The sequence below is a fragment of the Thalassophryne amazonica genome, chromosome 21 (assembly GCF_902500255.1).
Source record: "Thalassophryne amazonica chromosome 21, fThaAma1.1, whole genome shotgun sequence".
In the NCBI taxonomy this organism is placed as follows: Eukaryota; Metazoa; Chordata; class Actinopteri; order Batrachoidiformes; family Batrachoididae; genus Thalassophryne; species Thalassophryne amazonica.
Genome location: NC_047123.1, coordinates 7,420,337 through 7,445,357, shown reverse-complemented (window position 1 = coordinate 7,445,357; position 25,021 = coordinate 7,420,337). Strand labels below are relative to the sequence as shown.

At 40.4% G+C, this 25,021-nt stretch overlaps 1 protein-coding gene across 1 annotated transcript in view; it reads left to right on the top strand.

Moving 5' to 3' along the window:
• LOC117502538 (exostosin-1) overlaps positions 1–25,021 on the top strand; it is an 851,279-nt gene that overhangs the window by 777,825 nt on the left and 48,433 nt on the right. The window contains exon 10 of the mRNA XM_034161580.1: positions 14,457–14,546. Within this exon, the coding sequence (XP_034017471.1) occupies positions 14,457–14,546 (90 nt within the window). The remainder of the gene's footprint in view (positions 1–14,456; positions 14,547–25,021) is intronic.

The following is a 25,021-nucleotide window of genomic DNA, read 5'->3' as shown; positions in this document are numbered from 1 at the left end:
AAGACATATGCAGTCATATGCTTAAATTTTCATTGTTACGCAGATGATACCCAGCTTTATCTATCCATGAAGCCAGAGGATACACACCAATTAGCTAAACTGCAGGATTGTCTTACAGACATAAAGACATGGATGACCTCTAATTCCTGCTTTTAAACTCAGATAAAACTGAAGTTATTGTACTTGGCCCCACAAATCTTAGAAGCCTGGTGTCTAACCAGATCGTTACTCTGGATGGCATTTCCCTGATCTCTAGTAATACTGTGAGAAATCTTGGAGTCATTTTTGATCAGGATATGTCATTCAAAGCGCATATTAAACAAATATGTAGGACTGCCTTTTTGCATTTACGCAATATCTCTAAATCAGAAAGGTCTTGTCTCAGAGTGATGCTGAAAAATTAATTCATGCATTTATTTCCTCTAGGCTGGACTATTGTAATTCATTATTATCAGTTGTCCTAAAAGTTCCCTAAAAAGCCTTCAGTTGGTTCAGAATGCTGCAGTACTGAGTACTGACGGGGGACTAGAAGGAGAGAGCATATCTCACCCATATTGGCCTCTCTCATTGGCTTCCTTTTAATTCTAGAATAGAATTTAAAATTCTTCTTCTTACTTATAAGGTTTTGATAATCAGGTCCCATCTTATCTTAGGGACCTCGTAGTACCATATTACCCCATTAGAGCGCTTCGCTCTCAGACTGCAGGCTTACTTGTAGTTCCTAGGGTTGTAAGAGTAGAATGGGAGGCAGAGCCTTCAGCTTTCAGACTCCTCTCCTCTGGAACCAGCTCCCAATTCAGATCAGGGAGACAGATCCCCTCTCTACTTTTAAGATTAGGCTTAAAACTTTCCTTTTCGCTAAGGCTTATAGTTAGGGCTGGATCAGGTGACCCTGGACCATCCCTTGGTTATGCTGCTTAGACGTAGACTGTGGGGGGGGTTCCCATGATGCACTGTTTCTTTCTCTTTTGCTCCGTATGCATCACTCTGCATTTAATCATTAGTGATCGATCTCTGCCCCCCCTTCACAGCATGTCTTTTTCCTGGTTCTTTCCCTCAGCCCCAACCAGTCTCAGCAGAAGACTGCCCCTCCCTGAGCCTGGTTCTGCTGGAGGTTTCTTCCTGTTAAAAGGGAGTTTTTCCTTCCACTGTAAGCCAAGTGCTTGCTCATAGGGGGTCATTTTGACCGTTGGGTTTTTCATAATTATTGTATGGCCTTGCCTTACAATATAGAGCGCCTTGGGGCAACTGTTTGTTGTGATTTGGCGCTATATAAGAAAAAAGTTGATTGATTGATTGATTGATTGATTGATTGATTGATTGATTGATTGATTGATTGATTGATTGATTGATTGATTATGGTTATTGTACAACATACCAGTCTTTTTTATTACAGTGCAGCTGGAAAGCACTTCCCTTTTTCCACATAAAATGTCAAAAAAGGGAACACAGCTTTTTTCATGTTGTCATTATGGGGTGTTGTGAGTAGAATTTTGAGGGAAAAATGAATTTACTCCATTTTGGAATAAGGCTGTAACATAACAAAATGTGGACGAGGTGATGCTCTGTGAATACTTTCTGGGTGCACTGTATGTTGTTTAATGTTGTGATGTTTCAAGTTTAAATTGAGCTCGGTGGCGAGACCAACGTGATATTAGCTTTGATTATCGTCGAGATGACAGCGTGACTTTGTTAGAATTGTTCTCATTTGCAGCATTATTGGACAATATTCTACCTTCATATGCCTGCGCATATGAATTCAGCTTTTATGTAGCCTTTGAGAAAAGAGGGAAAACTTTTTTATAGCAAAGGAATGCTGGAAACTTTTCAGCAGAACCTGATGCTTGATACTACATGTGGAAATTAGGAGGAGGAACTTGACTGAGCTCTTATTAGCAGGCTCCAAGTAGACAAGCAGAATGTAACTATTCCACATCCCACTGGTGTTAATCCATATATGTGGAATGGATGATGCGGGCCTTCGATCTGCAGCACAAATGCCAACAGAATGCAATGAACAAATTTTGACATAAATGTGGACACTGAGTCCAGAGAGGTTGGAGAAAGACATCATTAGTATACATATCATTAGTATCCATAAAATCAACCTGTCAGATTCTAGAACATACAGTACAGTAGAAAGCAGTCATATTAATATTTTGTATTTTTCCATTATTACTTTTTAAACTTTGATTGACATGCGGGTATTGTTTTCGATCCTTTTTTCTCCTGTATGACATTTGATCCCATTTGGACCAAATTTGGTGGAACTGTTGGAGGTCAGCCAAGTACAAAATGATGTGACTTTGTCACGTCATGTAAGTTTTTGTCATACAATACCAATCAAACATTTGGACACACTTTCCCAAATGCATTTAAACAGCCACCACTGACAACCAAACTAGAACACAACTAAAAACAACAGTAAAGGGGAAATTAAGGCTCCGCGTCCATATACCACTTTTTTCTGGCAGAAAAGCACTGAAGCACAAAAGTTTCATCACAGTGGTTTATAATTTGACAAAAAAGGCTACACATGGGATTTGTTTCTATGACAACAACAAACAGGTAAATACAGGGTTATAATGTTTGGTGATCAAAAAGTACTCACCTTCAGCAAGAACCAACCATCTGTCCAATCTGATCTCACAGATTAGGTTTTTTGTTTTGTTTTGTTTTTTGGCTCCACTGTGTTAGATTAAAAAAAAAACCTCTCTGCCCAGTTTGCCTGAAAGTCACAGGAGTCTTTCTGGTAAAAGTTCAGGGATCTTCCTCTTAATCACGCTCCATGCAGGTGCACAAAACATCAAGCCGTCCACTCTGAAAAAAAGATGTGTTGAACTGGAGCAGTGCCAGACAGCAGAATGGTATTCTACATGACTGCTGTGTGTGAACACAGAGCTAAAATCAGTGGGTATATGTATGTTTTAGTGCTTTGTTTGATATCACATTAGAAGATTAGAAAGAACTTTGTTGATCCCTTGAGAAGATTCCCTCAGGGAAATTGAGCTTCCAGCAACATTGTAAAGTTGAAGTTGAAAGTTAAAAAAAGTTTGCTAATATAAATATAAACATTCCAGACATCCTGATCAATACTGGATTACTGGCTACTACTGTTCCTCTCTTTCCCGTCCTCTGTCTTCCCGTTACAGTGGTACAGTCTGATGGCCTGAGGGACAAAGGAGTTTTTCAGTCTGTTGGTCCTGCACTTGGGAAGGAGCAGTCTGTGGCTGAAGAGGCTCCTCTGGTTGTTGATGAGGGCATGCAGAAGGTGGTGGTGTGGTGTTTCTGATTATCCAAACTTATTTTGACATATCTGATTTGGTTTGTTTTTTTTCGGGGGGGCGCAAGGTTTCTGAATACACTGCAGGTTACAAAGGAGTTTGAGCTGGAAATAACCTCGGAAAATTCAGTCAAAAACAAATAGTGCGCCCCCTATGGTGGTGCGTAAATACCTATACTCAACAAAAATATAAATGCAACACTTTTGGTTTTGCTCCCATTTTGTATGAGATGAGCTCAAAGATCTAAAACTTTTTCCACATACACAATATCACCATTTCCCTCAAATATTGTTCACAAACCAGTCTAAATCTGTGATAGTGAGCACTTCTCCTTTGCTGAGATAATCCATCCCACCTCACAGGTGTGCCATATCAAGATGCTGATTACACACCATGATTAGTGCACAGGTGTGCCTTAGACTGCCCACAATAAAAGGCCACTCTGAAAGGTGCAGTTTTATCACACAGCACAATGCCACAGATGTTGCAAGATTTGAGGGCGCGTGCAAGTGGCATGCTGACAGCAGGAATGTCAACCAGAGCTGTTGCTCGTGTACCGAATGTTCATTTCTCTACCATAAGCCGTCTCCAAAGGCGTTTCAGAGAATTTGGCAGTACATCCAACCAGCCTCACAACCGCAGACCACGTGTAACCACACCAGCCCAGGACCTCCACATCCAGCATGTTCACCTCCAAGATCGTCTGAGACAGCCACTCGGACAGCTGCTGAAACAATCGGTTTGCATAACCAAAGAATTTCTGCACAAACTGTCAGAAACCGTCTCAGGGAAGCTCATCTGCATGCTTGTCGTCCTCATCGGGGTCTCGACCTGACTCCAGTTCGTCGTCGTAACCGACTTGAGTGGGCAAATGCTCACATTCGCTGGCGTTTGGCACGTTGGAGAGGTGTTCTCTTCAACTCTATGCGAAGGAGATGTGTTGCACTGCATGAGGCAAATGGTGGTCACACCAGATACTGACTGGTATCCCCCCCCCCCCAATAAAACAAAACTGCACCTTTCAGAGTGGCCTTTTATTGTGGACAGTCTAAGGCACACCTGTGCACTAATCATGGTGTCTAATCAGCATCTTGGTATGGCACACCTGTGAGGTGGGATGGATTATCTCAGCAAAGGAGAAGTGCTCACTATCACAGATTTCGACTGGTTTGTGCACAATATTTGAGGGAATGGTGATATTGTGTATGTGGAAAAAGTTTGAGATCTTTGAGTTCATCTCATACAAAATGGGAGCAAAACCAGAAGTGTTGCGTTTATATATGCTGTAGTGAAAATTGATTTGTTTCTTTTTTTAAATACACCTATATATATATATGTATATATATATTACATTTGATTTGAGTAAGAAGTGAAGTATTTGAAGATTTCAAGCCTGGTACACTCAAAAAACTGGCTCACTGGATTGGATTTCCATCTAATAAATATATGTAGTCCCAACTAAATCAAATCAATTATCTTGCATGTATGTGCTTTTTTTAGTTGGCGCTACATATATTTGTTAGATGGAAATCCTGCACTTAACTGAATTGAGTTCATCCAATGAGTCATTTTTTAGTGTATTTATTTATTTATTCATTTATTTATTTTGAAATAATGCACTGTGCTGTCTGCATAATGTTTAGGGGTGCATAAAACGTGCAGAGTTCATAAACCTTTCGTTTGTCTGTTTGCTTATAGCAGTCTCCGTCATCACACACACACACACACACTTTTCTACCTCATTAATTCCACTTTGTAGTGTCACTCTTGAAGACGCTGAGCTCTGGTGATAACATCACCTCATCCTCTGTAATGCGCGCACTCCTCGCGCTTTGTGGTCTAATTGCTTCTGCTTGTTTTCATGTAAATGTCTCTCCCTCAAAATGCAAGAACAGTGTTTCCACTGGTGACAATAAAATGTGTGTGCGCTTGCGTGTGCATGCATGTGTGTATGTGAGACGGCGGTCCTGTAATTAGTCATGTGGTGTATTGTCACACAGCCCAGACAGATGCTCTTCAGTTTCTTTCCATCCAATGGCACGCTGTGTTTGTACCCTCTATAATAACGCTACACAAACGCAAACACAAAGCATGTCATTTGCCTCCATGGAACACAGCAGCAGACTAATTTGTTGGTGGCTATTAGTGTATCTGCTCTGTAATTTTGAGCAGAGACACTCTACCACAACAATTACACTCCCTCAATTTACGGTGCATCTGGAAAGTATTCACAGCACTTCACTTTTCCACATTTTATGTTACAGCCTTATTACAAAATGGATAAAATTTCCTTTTTCCCTCAAAATTCTACTCACAACACCCCATAATGACAACATGAAAAATGTTTTGTTTTGTTTGTTGTTTTGTTTTGTTTTATTTTTGGCAAATTTATTAAAAATAAAGAACTAAGGCATCACATGTACAGCAGTATTCACCAGCTTTGCTCAATACTTTGTTGCTGCACCTTTGGCAGCAATTCCAGCCTCAAGTTTTCTTGAATATGATTCCACAAGCTTGGTGCACCTATCTTTGGGCAGTTTGGTCCATTCCTCTTTGCAGCACCTCTCAAGCTCCATCAGGTTGGATGGGGAGCGTTGGTAAAAGTAAGTCCCTTCGGCTGCTCCCTTGTTTGCACTTGGGGTCGCCACAGCAAATCCAAGGTGGATCTGCATGTTGAATTGGCACAAGTTTTACGCCGGATGCCCTTCCTGACGCAACTCCACATTACATGGAGAAATGTGGCAGGGGTGGGATTTGAACCCGGAACCTTCTGAACTGAAACCAAGCGCATTAACCACTTGGCCACCACCCCTGCAAAGTAAGTCCCTTCGGCTGCTCCCTTGTTTGCACTCGGGGTCGCCACAGCAAATCCAAGATGGATCTGCATGTTGAATTGGCATAGGTTTTACGCCGGATGCCCTTCCTGACGCAACTCCACATTGAGATGGAGAAATATGGCAGGGGTGGGATTTGAACCCGGAACCTTCTGCACTGAAACCAAGCGCATTAACCATTTGGCCACCACACCTGCTGGATGGGGAGCGTTGGTACACAGACATTTTCAGGTCTCTCCAGAGATGTTCAATCGGATTCAGGTCTGGGATCTGGCTGGGCCACTCAAGGACATTCACAGAGTTGTCCTGAAGCCACACCTTTGATATCTTGGCTGTGTGATTAGGGTCATTGTCCTGCTGAAAGATGAACCATCACAGGCGTTCGAGTGCAGCTCCGATTTAACGTGGCTGCCATTTAACTCCTCCTTCCTGCACCATTCAAGAAGAGAAGAAACATCATTTGTGACAACTTGGCAATGCAGCAAGTTTTTTGGGGGCATGATCCAGCATGCAGGCTCCTCAGTGTTGATGACCCCAGCAGGTGGAAAAGACCAACAAGACAGCTATTTTCAAGAACTAGGGATGGACCCGTGATCTGCCTGGGTGGTTGCTTATCCAGGACGTGGGGCAGTTCCATGGTTTGGCAATGGGTGGCATTGCATACACCCAGACCAGACCTGAATGCCATGCTCAAACCTGATTGGTATGAATCCAAAGAAATGCTGATATTTCTTTGTCCTTTTGTCTCAATCAGTTACAACTTTCAACTGAAAGGATAGCAGCCTTGTCTGACTGGATAATCCCTGTGGACAACATCCTCTGCATTTGAATGCATAAAGTGAATTTATCACCATGTGTCACCACCCTTATGGACTAAAGCCGGCTTCTGTTTTTTTTTTGTTTTTTTGGGGGGGGGGGTTACACCCAATAGCCCACCTTTTTGGTGCAAGAAACAATTTGATACTTAATCAGGGCAGGAAAATGCATACTCTGTTATAGTATATTAGTAGATTTGTAGAATGTTGTGACAAATCTGGAAGGTTTTGAACATGTTCAAAAAACGTTTTGACTTCAGGATGGATAGTGATCCACAAAAGTGATCTGATTTGTGCTGACTGGGGATAATATGCATATTTTACTGTATTTTTCTTATTTTGTTAATACATCTTGAAATAAATAATTGCTGTTTGAATCTGGAATTCAACATTCAGTTATGTTTATAGCAAATTACAATTCAAGGCTAAGATTGAAATACAGTACAGACTGCAGTGTAGGTGCTATTGTAATAAATAGGTCCAGTTTCCTCAATTTTGGAATTGGGAAGCAAATTGGGGTAAAAAAAAATTGTGATGGAAACTGGCTTAATATTCAGCACAATTTAAAATAACAGGGTGCTGTTTGACACATTTTAATATACTCAGTGAAGCTCAGACAACAGGTCCATGCAAGCGGTACTGAGAGTGAAAATGATGCATGTTTCTGAAACATGGCATCCTAGAAAAACAACTTGGTTTTAGGGTCCTACTTGCTAAAACCACAAATCAGTTTCACACCCAGACACGTGACATGTTGACCACATGGCTCACCGTCATCAATCACTTTTCAATGCTGTACATGTCAGTCTGGTGCTCTGAGCTTAAAATTGACATGTGGTGGGATACGTTACAAGTTGTGCTGTGTAATATCTATTTAAATTTCACAAAGATGTGATATTATTCAGTGTAAACTGAAAGGTGATGCAAACTGAAAAATGATGCGTCAGGGTTGTCCATTTTACTAAGATTTCACTGCAGCAACTCAAAATGGTACTCATTAGTTTTTATGGCCTCCATGTGCTTGTATGTTTGCCTACAATGCCGGGGCATGATCCTAATGAGACAACGGATGGTGTCCTGGGGATCTCTTCCCAGATCTGGACCATGGCATAACTTAACTCCTGGACCATCTGAGGTGGCATCGGATGGACCGAAACATAACAGTTGTAACAATTTCTTCCTCCTCCAGGAACTGCCTGCATGCTCTAAGAGGAACTGTCTGTCTCCTGGAATCCCCTCTATGCTCTTGAGACTGTGCTGGGAGACACAACAAACCTTCTGACAATGGCACGTATAGCATCCATAGTACTAGAAATCTGAATATTGTTGAAAAAAAAATGTTTCTTCAAAAACATTTGTTACAGCTCATCATACTTTATACTAACTCTACCATATCTGCTACGGCTGGAGGACTTGTAGACATTGTCAAACCTGGACACATTCCAAAAGGAATGTCGGAGTTCTTCTGCAATCAGACCTCAAGGGCCCCTTCACACATAGTACGAATGTAGTCAAATTGCACATGAAATGCACATGAAGCAGGAATCGCATGCAGTACGTGTAAAATCGTAGCTGTTTCCAATGCCTGGTACACCTGTTGCTACAACCATTTGCGCACACCAGTGGCTGAAAGACAGTGTGCGCTCTGAGAGCCTATCAAAATTCCAGGTGACAGACACGAACATCTAACACCACTCGTTTGCCAATTAGAAAGTGTATGGCCATTTATATAATTACCATGACAACAGTCAACAAACAATCACTGTCGAGCTGGATGTGAAATTTGTCTAAGTGTCCACACGAGCGTGGCTTTACAAACAGACACAGTGACACGTTGGTGTGTGCACTGAACTGACAGGGGGTGTGGCCACCAACAGGAGCGGCTGTGGAGATCTGTGGACGTCACAGCTGGGGAACACGTACTGTGTTTGGACGGACATGAACTAACAACTGCCCACTGTGACACGCATGTGTCTGCTTGCTGTCATCACATGGACATACATAAAAACATATATCACTGTTGCAATGGGCTGCAGCAAGTGCACACACGCCGTGGAATGTCAGGTCACCCACGTGAGCTCTGTTCCATATGATGCGGCATCTGTCCTTTGGCGCACCGTCCACAAGGGGCAGGACATGTGCGCAGGGCCGGCTGGGCATGCTGCCAGCAGATGTAGCAATGACAAGAGCACACTGCTTCATCATTCATGTAATTTCATGACTGTACATCTGTGACCATGCGCCATCTACAGAGGTACAGACGGCTCATACTTGTATTACCTGCTTGATAAGAGGGATTCAATAAAATGTGGTGTTTTTATATGGTGTGTGGTTTTATTTTTTTTAAATACGTCCATGTCCTTCATGATATCAAGCATTTTCCCGCCCTCACCTTTTACAGGACAGCAATGGGAGCTCACTGGTAAATTTTCTGGCTGGCAATCCACACTGTGTTCCCGCATGCACGACACCATCGCACGTGATCGTGCACGCCTGCCCATCACCGCTGTGAGTCGTCCTGATTTGTACTTATTTGCACTATGTATGAAGGGGCCCTTACATGCGCTGGGTGTTGGGTGTTGGGTAGGGTTGTGAAAACTAGCGACTTAGGTGTATTTGTTGGCAAGGAAAAAGTTACTGACCTCGAATTGGCAGATGATGATGTGACCTTTGTGGAATCAGTGGATACCCTGATTGCAGGACTTGAGAAAATGAGAGAGCTGAGCTTGAATTCTGATCAATGAGCTTTGATCTTGATTGCTAACCTTTGATCCTGATCAGTTATCATTGATTGCTGATGTTTGATGCTGAGTTGGCACCTAATTACATAAAAATTGATCTGCATTTCTGGAAAGCTTTTCAAATTGCTGCAGATTCACAGATCACTTTGCAGTGATGCCTCGCTGATGTTAGTGTGCTGCTTTGCGAGGTGCACAACTGCATGCCTTGGGCAAGTAAAGATCCAGACAGTACTTTGCGCAATGAAATCAAACGGAGGTTCCTCTGGTCACAAGCCCAAATCTTCTACCTCCAGGCCACCAGACTTTTGAGTCTGATCAGTCATCTGGGAGCTTGCTTACTGATTTTTCATCATTGAACCTTGCCAAGGAGGTTAGGGTTTGTCACTGCTTGTCATATCTGTCTGTTAATTCAATCTGATAATGTCCATCAAAGAAATCTGGACAAAGCTTTTGAATCTGGACCTTTGATCTTTCTCATTGAACTTTCTTACTGTAATCAGAACCAACAGAATTTTTGTCTGTTGGCTGCTTGTGTTACGTTCAGGGTTGCCACAACAGAACCACACTGGCACCATTTTTGCGCCAGATGCCCTTCCTGAAGTAACGGCTGTTTTAGATGGAGAAACAAGCACACAACCTGTAGTCGTCCTAAGAGGTATTCCATCCAAGTACCAATCAGGGCCTACTTTGCTTAGTGTCTGAGATTTGACAGGATCAGGCTTGTTGTGTGTTGGGGGGGTTTGGCTGGACATTTTGGTGTTCTTTTCTTTTCTTTGCTCTCCAGGTGGTATGCAAACTGGTTTTTTGTCTGTGGAGAAGGTGCTGGCAGAAGAGTCCTTCACCCTCATCAGTGTGATATGCAGCACCTGTGGATGATGCTCACGTGCAACCTTAAAGACTTTCAGCTGAGGCAGATAATGAGATGGCGTTCTGCATTTAATCCATGTGTGATTGGAGCAGAATTGCCGGGAACTCGACCTTGTGACGTTCGTTTGTGAGATGCTGAGGACCGCGCCTGGGTTTGACACATCATGCCTGTGAAGGAGGACGGGTGAGGGACACATGCTGTCAGCACACATCAGAGAGTCTGTTTGTCGTGTCCACCTGGGGGGTGTTTGGCGGTGAACGTGAGTCCAAAAGCGCCGGGCTTCGATCCCTTTGGGCGCTGGAGAGCGCGCCGTCCTTCACTCCGCCAGATAAATGCACTTTTTGTTTGTACACTGAGTATTGCACAAAAGGGGGAAAATAAATTGTTTTGTTTTTTCTGGAACCACTTTCTGGTTATTTAGCGCTGGGTTCAGTCAGACGCAGGTCTGCTCCTCAACCCGCGTCGGCACATAACAAGGCTTACCCAAAACAGACTGGCTGCAATCAGAAGTAATGGAATCCATTCATTTTCAGCAGTAACAGTAACACAAATTCTTCAGGTTGACCCAACAAATTTACGTTTAGGTTACTCAGCAAAATTGTTTTTGGTTACATTAATGCATTTTACTTGGGTGGAAAAACTTTCCATCATTTTATTATGTTCCCTGAGCAAGTTAAATTTGAGGTTGTTGCATGTTATGTTAAAGCTACATGATTTGAATGTGTTCACTCATAAAACTTGATTTTATATCATAGAAGCTACATGTTAGACTTACGTTCATGTAACATAAAAACCAACAACACCAATGTTGTTTTTTTGTTGTTGTTTTTTGTTTGTTTTTTGTTTTTTGAGTGTGACTAACATATTAGTGTTGTACTGAACCAATTTTTTTCCTTCTGAATTTTGGTGCTAACAACAGAGCAGGTTTCATTTTCATCCTGTCTTAATTCTGCGTCTGTTAGTGAAGCATAGGGCTTGCTGCTGGTGACCACATTACTATCCTGTCTGCTATTCTGTTGGTTTGCAGCTGAGAAATAGTATTTTCTGTGCTGTTAGTCCCAGCTGCTCTCTCTTCCTCAGTTTTGGGTGCTGTCATTGAATTTTTTGAGGATGGTTATGGCGACAAGAGCGCCCCTTTATCAGTCCACCACTTTACTGCAGAAGAAGCTTGGGCAATTTCCAAATGAACCTTCATGCCATCTGGGAATATTTTTGGACAACATCTACTAATGAACTATAATCTGAATTTTTTTCTGTTCTTCTTTGGCATGTTTGAAATTTTTTTTCTTGTACTTCCATTATCTGATTTTGGGTCACCTCTGTGAGTCTGTTCTGCTTGAGGTTTCTTCCTCAAAAAAAAAGGCCTGAGGGAGTTTTTGTCCATGCTCAGAGGGGTTGGTAAGGTTCGACCTCACCCTTGTGAAGCGCCCTGATAAATAAATTGAATTGAATCGAATTGAAATGGACTAATATATGATGTTGGATGTTGATTTGTCAAAATTGTCAGGTGCCTATCATCTTGTGATATTAGTCAGTTCAAACGCCACTTGTTTTAAACATGTTTTCAGATATCATCAGGAGAGAGATTTCATTTTTGGCATGACTTTTAAAAAAATCCACCATTCTGACTTTATTACATCCGCCATAATAAAATCATTGGCATTTATGTATTTATTTATTTGTCTGTCTGACTGTCTTTTAGCAAGATTACGTAAAAACTACTGCACGGATTTTGATTAAATTTTCACCACAGATAGATATTAGACCAAGAAAGACTCCATTAACTTTTGGAGGTGATCCAGATCTGGATCCGGATTCTAGATCAAGTTTGACTTTATATAGGCTTTGAAGGATTACTGTTAGCAGGATTACATCAAAACTACTGCACGGATTTTGATTAAATTGTCACCACAGATAGATATTAGACCATGGAAGACTCCATTAAATTTTGGCAGTGCTCTGGATGCAGATTCTTGATCAAGATTTCACTTTATATAGGCTTTGAAGGATTACGTCAAAACTACATCATGGATTCTCACCAAATTTGCACCACAGATAGATATCAGGACATGGAAGACTCCACTGAATTTTGGAGATGATCTGGATCTGGATCTGGATTGGCGGACATCAAGAATTCTCTGATTGTTCTTGTTGCATATAAAACATAATGCATGTTTACGTTACATATCAGTTTAAAAAGAAATAGTGTATATCAATTAAGGAAAACACGTTCAAACTGCTAGTTTTCTTTCAAGTCCATTCCAGTGATACATATTTAACAAATGAAGTAAATTGTATAAAAATATGAATACTAGGGTCATAGGAAATTTATGGAAAGAGAAAAAAATTAGAAGAAAGATGGAGAAAAAGTAGAAATATTACTAAGAGATAGAATAAACAACGGGTCTGTGCAACACCCTGAGCAAGGTTCATGAAGGATGATCTGAAGGATGCTGTGAAATTTACTGCACTTGCAACATCACCATGCCTGAAAGCTCAGCATATTTAATTTTGTGCATAACTTTGATATTGTGAATATTCTGCTACATTTATTCAATCTAACCCATTAGTTCAGGAAGAATGCAGTCGATTATCAGGCCTGTATCTAATTTATTACAGCCAATTACACATTGGTGACAGTTTTCATTCACAGAACGTAGGCTGTCAGAGCCTCTCTGTGCTGAGCAAACCAAATTGGCTGTCTATTATAGATCATCCATCCAAAGAAAATACATTATCTGCCAAGAGAGTTGGTTTCAAGCAGTGATTTATTACAGGTTAATGTGTTTCTTATGGAGAATCTGAAGCCATTAAGGGAAATTAAGGGACAATCATTTGTATTTGTTTCAGTTTATGCTCAATTCCTTTGTAATTTTGCATTGTATGACTTTATGAAGTTGAGATGGAAGCACATGTTAACTGAAAATTGTCACTTTTGTGCACACTAAGCTATTTGTGTAACATGAAAATAATATAAAGCTCAATAAAACCAGTTAAATTAAACTAACTAAATAAATAAATCTAAGTCAGTCATCTCAAACTCTGATTTCTTGATAGGCTCCATAAAACCAAAAATCAAAAACTAAAATGTTTTGTAGATACCTCTAATTGAGTGAACCACCTAGGTCTCCAAATATCCAAAAACGATAAAAATTTACATCCAAGTTAAGTTAATTATGAAAATAATACATATATGCGGGCAGTACGGTGACTCAGCGGTTAGCACTGTTCACAACAAGAAGTCTGTGGGATTGATTCCGACAGGAAACTTTAAATTTTCTGTAAGTGTGCGTGCAGCTATGAATGCGTTTGTTTGTCTGTATGTGGCCCTGTGACAGACTGGCGTCCTGTCCAGGGTGTACCCCACCTTACGCCCTATAACTGCTTGGATAGGCTCCAACCCCCCGCGACCTGATCGTGGATAAGTGGTTGAAGATGATTATGTGTGCAGTGTATTTTTTTTATTACTGGCATTTACTCTTTTATTATTGGAGTGTATTTTGTTTATTGCTTTGATTCTTGTGAAAGCTATAATTACTGTAATTACAGTATAACAGTAATTATAATTACTGTTATTAATAACAAACTTGTGAATTTTCAGTATATAAGTCGCAGGTCCTCCCAAACTAGTAAAAAAAAGTCTGATTTATACTCCAGAAAATGCAGTAGACCTTTTTATGATCGTGATTCATCTTGTCGCTGATTGTCTTGGGTCAAGAATTGAACCACAGCCCTGGAAAAAGTGTTCGATCCCTGCTGAGCTCTATTGCCGCTGGGACGGGATAGAGTCATTCGTTTATACATTTATTTATTCGATACTTTGAAGAAAATCACTTGACCTTCTGTCTCTCTCTCTCTCTCTCTCTCTCTCTCTCTCTCTCTCTCTCTCTCTCTCTCTTTCTCTTTCTCTCCAGACGATGAGCAGCCGTTTTTATCCCCTCAGAACCATCCTCACTGATGCTGTTCTCAGTCTGGATGAGGACTCAGTTCTCTCAACCAATGAGGTGAGTCGCTGACGCTTCATCAGCTGAGGTGCACATAACTGATGTTTTCCGAGCGGTAGAAATAGGGCACTGATTCCACATCAACAAAATGAGGTGAACAGTTGAATCATTGAATATACAAGGGAGCCTAAAACCATCACCCACAGAATCTGTATGAGTAAATTAATCAGGAAAAATCATGGAAGGAAAATTTACTTCACCTCATAGTGGCAAAGTGAATATTTTCTTTTTCCAGTTAAAAAAAATCTTGCTAAAATGTTTGTCAGTACGTACGAGGTCTATTAGAAAAGTATCCGACCTTATTATTTTTTTTAAAAACCATATGGATTTGAATCACGTGTGATTGCGTCAGACAAGCTTGAACCCTCGTGCGCATGCGTGTGTGGTCCACCCTCTCGGCGGACTTTTATTGCGAATAAATGTCTGAACGATTTGGAGCTTTGCTGCATCAATTTTTTTTCCAGAAACTGTGAGAGACCTCCAGGTGGACACAGTTCGAAAAATTAATATGGCTTTCAGGGACGATTTTATGGGGATTAAACAGATTAAGGAGTGTTACTGCCGCTTTAAGGACGGCCCACAACTGCTGAGAGCGCGGCGCGCTCCCAGCCCCCATCAACAGGCTGACACCCCGCTGAAACAACCAGATCATTTCCAACGTGAAGGCTTTGTTGATCCCGGACCTCGTCTGACTTTCACAAAAAGGCAGAAGATGTGGACATCAGCACTTTCTCGGTACATTCCACTATTACAGGAGTTTTTTTCATGGAAAGAAAAGCGGAGGGACGCGCCACGGAGCCGTTCATTATGCGGGACAAAACCACAGGTCTCACAGGACGGCTTTCAGGTGGATTTCAGACAGATTCAGGTTGCTTTCCAGTCGTGTGATTATCCGATTGTGATTGTGCATGAGCTGGACATGCCAGAACATGTCCCGTGAGGCTTCATCACGACGTTGCTTTGCACCGAACGGCTGCACCGCAACGCGCCGAACTCCTCCGCACGTCTGTCTTAATGTGCCGAAAAAGTGCTGATGTCCACGTCTTTTCACAATTCCTGTGCTAGTCAGATGACATACCGGATCAAGACAGCGTCCAGTTTAAAAATGAACGGCACATTTCACTGTTACAGAAGTTTTTGTCATGGAAAGAGAAGCTGCTCCACCGCGCGTCAACAAAGCCTTCACGTTGGAAATGATCTGGTTGCAGAGCAGATTTACAAGGGAAAAGTGAGCAACTGAAGCAAAGAGAGGAGGGAAGGTGACGGTGAGGAGAGAGAAATAAATGGAAATGGAAACTGTGAGTCAGGGAGAAAGAATAATTTTATCCGTGTGTTTGTAATAGTTTGTAGTTTTCTCTGGGCCCCTCCCCAATCGGACCGGGAGTGACATGTTTAGCCGCATGTTCTCCTTGAATTGCTGGCTGTCTGAGTGGTGTCCAAAAAATGAGGTGGGCTTCATAGATAATTGGCAAAGCTTCTGGGGAAAACCTGGTCTTGTTAGGAGAGACGGCATCCATCCCACTTTGGATGGAGCAGCTCTCATTTCTAGAAATCTGGCCAATTTTCTTAAATCCTCCAAGCTGTGACTATCCAGGGTTGGGACCAGGAAGCAGAGTTGTAGTCTTACACACCTCTCTGCAGCTTCTCTCCCCCTGCCATCCCCTCATTACCTCATCCCGGTAGAGACGGTGCCTGCTCCCAGACCACCAATAACCAGCAAAAATCTATTTAAGCATAAAAATTCAAAAAGAAAACATAATATAGCACCTTCAACTGCACCACAGACTAAAACAGTTAAATGTGGTCTATCCCCGCCTTACTGGAAAATCACTAAGAGCCCTTGGGCAAGGCCTTTAACCCCCTATTGCTCCCAGTGCATAGTGAGCGCCTTGTATGGCAGCACCCTGACATCGGGGTGAATGTGAGGCATAATTGCAAAGCGCTTTGAGCATCTGTTGCAGATGGAAAAGCGCTATATAAATGCATTCCATTTACCATTAAACATTAGGTCTCTCTCTTCTAAGTCCCTGTTAGTAAATGATATAATAATTGATCAACATATTGATTTATTCTGCCTTACAGAAACCTGGTTACAGCAGGATGAATATGTTAGTTTAAATGAGTCAACACCCCCGAGTCACACTAACTGCCAGAACGCTCGTAGCACAGGCCGAGGCGGAGGATTAGCAGCAATCTTCCATTCCAGCTTATTAATTAATCAAAAACCCAGACAGAGCTTTAATTCATTTGAAAGATTGACTCTTAGTCTTGTCCATCCAAATTGGAAGTCCCAAAAACCAGTTTTATTTGTTGTTATCTATCGTTCTGCTGGTCGTTACTGTGAGTTTCTCTGTGAATTTTCAGACCTTTTGTCTGACTTAGTGCTTAGCTCAGATAAGAATTATAGTGGGCGATTTTAACATCCACACAGATGCTGAGAATGACAGCCTCAACACTGCATTTAATCTATTATTAGACTCAATTGGCTTTGCTCAAAATGTAAATGAGTCCACCCACCAGTTTAATCATATCTTAGATCTTGTTCTGACTTATGGTATGGAAATTGAAGACTTAACAGTATTCCCTGAAAACTCCCTTCTGTCTGATCATTTCTTAATAACATTTACATTTACTCTGATGGACTACCCAGCAGTGGGGAATAAGTTTCATTACACTAGAAGTCTTTCAGAAAGCGCTGTAACTAGGTTTAAGGATATGATTCCTTCTTTATGTTCTCTAATGCCATATACCAACACAGTGCAGAGTAGCTACCTAAACTCTATAAGTGAGACAGAGTATCTCATCAGTAGTTTTACATCCTCATTGAAGACAACTTTGGATGCTGTAGCTCCTCTGAAAAAGAGAGCTTTAAATCAGAAGTGCCTGACTCTGTGGTATAACTCACAAACTCGCAGCTTAAAGCAGATAACCTGTAAGTTGGAGAGGAAATGGCGTCTCACTAATTTAGAAGATCTTCACTTAGCCTGGAAGAAGAGTCTGTTGCTCTATAAAAAAGCCCTCCGTAAAGCTAGGACATCTTACTACTCATCACTAATTGAAGAAAATAAGAACAACCCCAGGTTTCTTTTCAGCACTGTAGCCAGGTTGACAAAGAGTCAGAGCTCTATTGAGCAGAGTATTCCTTTAACTTTAACTAGTAATGACTTCATGACTTTCTTTGCTAATAAAATTTTAACTATTAGAGAAAAAATTACTCATAACCATCCCAAAGACGTATCGTTATCTTTGGCTGCTTTCAGTGATGCCGGTATTTGGTTAGACTCTTTCTCTCAGATTGTTCTGTCTGAGTTATTTGCATTAGTTACTTCATCCAAACCATCAACATGTCTATTAGACCCCATTCCTACCAGGCTGCTCAAGGAAGCCCTACCATTATTTAATGCTTTGATCTTAAATATGATCAATCTATCTTTATTAGTTGGCTATGTACCATAGGCTTTTAAGGTGGCAGTAATTAAGCCATTACTTAAAAAGCCATCACTTGACCCAGCTATCTTAGCTAATTATAGGCCAATCTCCAACCTTCCTTTTCTCTCAAAAATTCTTGAAAGGGTAGTTGTAAAACAGCTAACTGATCATCTGCAGAGGAATGGTCTATTTGAAGAGTTTCAGTCAGGTTTTAGAATTCATCATAGTACAGAAACAGCATTAGTGAAGGTTACAAATGATCTTCTTATGACCTCAGACAGTGGACTCATCTCTGTGCTTGTTCTGTTAGACCTCAGTGCTGCTTTTGATACTGTTGACCATAAAAAAATTTTTATTAAAGGCACTGTGCTGCGGTGGTTTGAATCATATTTATCTAATAGATTACAATTTGTTCATGTAAATGGGGAATCTTCTTCACAGACTAAGGTTAATTATGGAGTTCCACAAGGTTCTGTGCTAGGACCAATTTTATTCACTTTATACATGCTTCCCTTAGGCAGTATTATTAGACGGCATTGCTTAAATTTTCATTGTTACGCAGATGATACCCAGCTTTATCTATCCATGAAGCCAGAGGACACACACCAATTAGCTAAACTGCAGGATTGTCTTACAGACATAAAGACATGGATGACCTCTAATTTCCTGCTTTTAAACTCAAATAAACTGAAGTTATTGTACTTGGCCCCACAAATCTTAGAAACATGGTGTCTAACCAGATCCTTACTCTGGATGGCATTACCCTGACCTCTAGTAATACTGTGAGAAATCTTGGAGTCATTTTTGATCAGGATATGTCATTCAAAGCGCATATTAAACAAATATGTAGGACTGCTTTTTTGCATTTACGCAATATCTCTAAAATCAGAAAGGTCTTGTCTCAGAGTGATGCTGAAAAACTAATTCATGCATTTATTTCCTCTAGGCTGGACTATTGTAATTCATTATTATCAGGTTGTCCTAAAAGTTCCCTAAAAAGCCTTCAGTTAATTCAAAATGCTGCAGCTAGAGTACTGACGGGGACTAGAAGGAGAGAGCATATCTCACCCATATTGGCCTCTCTTCATTGGCTTCCTGTTAATTCTAGAATAGAATTTAAAATTCTTCTTCTTACTTATAAGGTTTTGAATAATCAGGTCCCATCTTATCTTAGGGACCTCAAGGTACCATATCACCCCAATAGAGCGCTTCGCTCTCAGACTGCAGGCTTACTTGTAGTTCCTAGGGTTTGTAAGAGTAGAATGGGAGGCAGAGCCTTCAGCTTTCAGGCTCCTCTCCTGTGGAACCAGCTCCCAATTCGGATCAGGGAGACAGACACCCTCTCTACTTTTAAGATTAGGCTTAAAACTTTCCTTTTTGCTAAAGCTTATAGTTAGGGCTGGATCAGGTGACCCTGAACCATCCCTTAGTTATGCTGCTATAGACTTAGACTGCTGGGGGGTTCCCATGATGCACTGTTTCTTTCTCTTTTTGCTCTGTATGCACCACTCTGCATTTAATCATTAGTGATCGATCTCTGCTCCCCTCCACAGCATGTCTTTTTCCTGGTTCTCTCCCTCAGCCCCAACCAGTCCCAGCAGAAGACTGCCCCTCCCTGAGCCTGGTTCTGCTGGAGGTTTCTTCCTGTTAAAAGGGAGTTTTTCCTTCCCACTGTAGCCAAGTGCTTGCTCACAGGGGGTCGTTTTGACCGTTGGGGTTTTTACGTAATTATTGTATGGCCTTGCCTTACAATATAAAGCGCCTTGGGGCAACTCTTTGTTGTGATTTGGCGCTATATAAATAAAATTGATTGATTGATTGATTGATTGAAGTGTGACACAAAGACTGAGAGGAAAGTGGCTGCTGTTGCAGTCTTAACAGGAGAGCCACAACATGGACATTTAACAGCATTACCTTACCCAATCATTGACTGTGGACAATTGGCAGTCGGATCTTTTCTGACCACCATGTGTTCATACAGTTTGGATGTACTGAAAGGAGATAACTTTGTTTACATACGTATTTGTCTGGAACCGGAGCATGAGTGATTCTACATGGCTGCTGTGAGCGAACACAGGAGAAGTCAGTGGGATGTCTCAGGGTATGTATTTATTAATAATTTGTGATTAGTTTAGTTTTTTCTGAAAACAACAAGCAACCTGGATTGATGTGCTGGAGAAAGTCCAAGCAGAAAATTGTAATTGGACGCAACGACGCAGGCAAGTGACCTTCGCTTAGCTAAACATCTGTTCCAAATGCAGTGGTGGGTACAGCTAACCAAAAGGTTAGCTTTGATAACCATTAATCAAACAACTGAAAAGTTATCTTTTGTGACACTAAACCAATAAACTGCTAAATATATATATATATATATATATATATATATATATATATATATATATATATATATATATATATATATATATATATATATATATATATATATATATTACACATAACCGATAACTTTTAGTATTGGCCACTTCAGATTACACTGTCGACTTCTGATAAACCAGTTTCTCTTTTTGCTGCTGTGTAAATTCAAGGATCACAAAGACATAACGCACGAAAAATGAATGAATAAAAAAATAAAACCCCAAACACTGTCATCATCTTTCAAAAGCAGTAAAACACAGTATTAGAAGTCACAGTTTATCTTGGTATTATATACACTGTCATTTACGAACTAAAAATTGTTGCTTTTTTCAAACACTTTGATCTCTGCGGCTTAAACAACCGAAATATGTACGTCCATTAGTGCATTGATTGGCAGAGTAAAAGACACGTAAGTAAATATAAATTCTTACGCGTTAGTTTCAGTGGGATTCATCTCAAGAAGTGATGCGTACTTTTTTATCTAAGTGTCTAAATGGTGAAGAAAAGTCCCTACACAGCTGCATCGTGAGAGCCCCTCTCTACCACGAGTCTTGGTGATTAAATTATCCCGTCAGCCACAAAGACATAAAATAAATTAATGTTTAAATTAGTCCATTTTGTTTGTGTGGAGCAGACGTGTAATGACCAAAGTGAACCTGAACTACACTACCCACAATGCTCCCTGCGTTGACCGGCCAATCACGTCTTGCGCTTAATGATGATGTCATCAGCAAGTGACAGGCAGCCAGTCTGCCACAAACACACGACAGACGCACTAAAATGTTTGATTTTAGGGTTTACAAATGTTTTTGACCGTTAATCTTTGTTCACTTTACCAGCAAAAAAAAATGTTATCGGACTGAAAGTTACTAAACTAAATTTATCGGAAGATAATTGGTCCGATGATGGTTTTAAAACTGATCTGAAAGGCTAATCCACTAACTAAAACATTAGCTTTGATAATTATCTGTTATCAGATTAGCTGAACTGTGCCCACCACTGTCCAAACGTTATGTCGTAATTGTGAATAAAAATGGCTGTGAATCTGTTTTCTATTTTTCTGACGCACTCTGGCTTATTCTACTTTTATCAGCTATATCAGGGCCCACACAAGTAAAAGACTGGGAAGAATTGATTTATAATCTGGTTTATAATTTTTTTAAAGATAGTATTGATTGGAGTGAATATATCCTTAAGGGGACTAAACAATATTTATAATCCAGTCAAACAAGGTCGACATTCATTGGATTTTATGACATTGATATACAGTACTGTGCAAAGGTTTTAAGCACATGTAATGCATCAAAAAACATTAAAACTATGAAAAACTTGTAAATATTCATAAATAAATTAAATGTGTGATGAATTTCAACTTTAATGACAATTGATATGACAATTCTATTTATGTGTGATTTTTTGGTATATAAATCACAGTTGCAGGACCTCAAAAGTATTTTAAGGATAACGTGACTTAACCCTCTGGGGCCGACGCCATTGTATACAATGGCTAAGACCAAGCTTTACTAAATTATAAATAACTTTTTAATGATATGAGATAGAAACTTTTTTTTTTTGCTGACAAGTTAACTCCGCGGACATTCGAGCCAGCCATCGGCCATCTTTGTACTCCTCATAGAAGCTGCGTGATGACATGCGCAATGTGAGTGTCCAGTCGGAATTGGTTCACCGTCACATGGTTTTCTAAAATCCAATCGTAGAGCAGATTTACCTCACGTGAAAAGCCAACGATCGTTTTCAGGAGTGATATGTTACTAGTTGGCCCATTTCAATAGCCCCCTGGGTGCTCCAATGAGTACATCCAGTGTGCCCTGTGCTATTACACACAGCGATCAGTGAAAGCAGACGGAGCAGACAGAGAGCCTCTGATGACCGTCTCACATGCTCAAAGTGTGTAACTATCAAGATTGCTCCACTAGTTTGCATGTGAATGTTACTGGATAACTCTGTTGCTTTCTCGGCGTAAAGCACTTGTTTACTATATCAATGGAGCGAGGGGGAGGGCCGCTCCTCAGACTGTAAGGAGCCAAAGTGGGCAAAGTTTGATGAAAGCTACGTTAGGAGCAGCACAGAACAGTCCAGTTTGTGTTGTAACCTTTGTGTAATAGCAGACAGAAATGGCTTTGAGATGAAGACAACAAAACGCATAGACCATTTTGTATATATTGTTCAAAATGTGCATTTGTGTTTATTGTTTGAACCTTTTTGTTGTATAGTCTTTCACACAAGACCTCAAATTACCTTTATAAAGTGTCAAAACAGTTATTTATTATAGTTTGCTGTGTGTTTTGTATAAATGTGTGTGGAAAATAATTTTCTGCTTTACTTTTTTCTTTAGTTTTGATTGCAAACCTTTATTACACTTATAAAACACAACAAAAGCATATATATTATGAAAGCACAGGTTGTCCTGAAAAAAAGAGACATAAAACTTGATTGTGGGATGCAGGGAGAGCTGTTAACAGCAATAATAAAACATTTATGCCAGGCGAGTGAACTGTCCAAAAAATGCCCTCAGACCCCAGAGGGTTAAAGTACACTAACAATATGTGCAGGATTTCCATCTAATAAATGTATGTGGCCCAAACTCAAATAAAACACATCTATGCAAGATAAGGTAATTTCATTTATTTGGGACTACATATATTTATTAGCTGGAATCTAATCCAAAGAGACAGTTTTTTGAGTGTATCACACAAACAAATGACTCACTGGATGAACTCAATTCAATTATGCTTCTGAAACACTGGTTTTGGGCTGAAAAACATTTTGCATTTGCATCCATCTTATGAAACATCCAGACTGCTTTACATCATTTGTGACTGTCTGCCTTCTGTTCACAGAATCAACAACTACACACAGGAAAGCAGCATTTCCTTTATATATGTAGCAAGGTATTGGAACAAACTTCTTAAAAGCCTAGGGTCACTTATGTCAGGGCTAAAACCTTTCCTGTTTATCCTGCCGTTGGCTAAATCAGATGGTGTTTACACACTGTCAGACTTTTTCTTGCCTTCACTGCCAGTACAGGTTATACATTGTACATTCACTTCTCAGGTGTACTGAAATTCACAGTTTCAAGAATAGAATAAAATAGAATAGAATTTATTATTATCATTGTACATGACACCAGAAAAAAATACTGTGCATGACAATGAAATTAAAAACAATCTCTTAAAAGCACATTTAAAATAAATAAATAGAATAATAAATAACCCTAAAAATTCTACATAAAACCTAGTTAAAACACTCAATCACAATCATAAAATGGCAGGTCCAGCAGCATTCAGTGCACAAATAGTTCTTCCCACAAAGCTATTTTTAAGTCTGTTTGTTCTGGCCTTAAGTGCCCTGTATCGTCTGCCTGATGGTAATAATTCAAACAAATAGTGTCCAGGATGGGAGGGGTCTCTGATTATAGTCCTTGCCTTCCTGAGACAACAACTTGTATACAGTTCCTCTAATGAAGGCAAGAAGATTTTTTTTATGGTACTATTTTTATTTTTCAAAATAAAAATAGTACCATACTCTGGCGAGGGTGGTCGCATCTCCTCCTCTCTCCTTTCCTCTGTGTTTCTCTATCTCTGTTCCAACCTCCAAAGTCCCAACTTCACCCAGCTGTGAATTCATCAAACTATATTTGGAATAACCATGGAATTGATCAGCTGGTCTCTGAACACTATTGACACCATTATTTCAACAAGGAAATCTGGGCTGGGGAACCCTGCATGCCCAGATGGAACCTACCCTGCGGGCTATGTTTTCGACGCCTGGGAGAAGTGGCGTGTCGCTTGTTCGGCTCCACTCTCTGTAGAGGATGTCGAAGACTTATCTTTATTTGGTTTTATAGTAGGAGGGCTGGTGCTTATTGTTTTATGTGCTACCCTGACCTACCGGAGAATCGGCAAGATGGCTGCTACCTGAACCACGACCCCTCACCTGTCCTTCATGATTAATGAGGTGGGCAAAGTGGTACAAATCTCAGACAGCGTTAACCCTTGAACTCAGATGCAAGTTGGAAAACATCTCGGAGCAACTGTCCGCCTTACACAGGGAAGATATCGGAGACCAGGGAATACTCATAAATTGGAAGGAAATTTATCTCCCCCAAGCTCGCAGCTGCATGGGCAACTACTGCGGCCACCCCACACTCACATTACCTCAATTCGGATGACGGACTGTCTTAAAGTTTAGCGTACATAAACAATCAAATGTATATGTGCTGTATTTTAATTCTGTTGTGTGCCATTACTATATTGAACTTGTAATAATTGTGGTTTAATTGCTGTATTTTTTTATCTGAACTAATTTGGTGTGATATGACTTGCCCTTTTAGAGATCAGTAAAGTTGTTTGAATCTTGAAAAGTCAGGAACATGTGACTATTTTTTGTTTTTAACAGCTGATGTTGGTCTAGATTACTGAACTTCAAACCTTTGATTTGTTCAGTGAACTTTGATCCTGATTGCTACTCATTGCTCCTGATCAATTAACTTTGATCATTAAAGCTAACCTTTGATCTTTATTGCTGAACTTTGATCCTCTTCCTGGATTTTGATAGTGATTACAGGTCCTTGCTGCTGATTGTAGGACTGTACATGGATGAAAAGTCCTATCCCAGTATTTTTAGGCATAGATATTCATTTAAGCCAT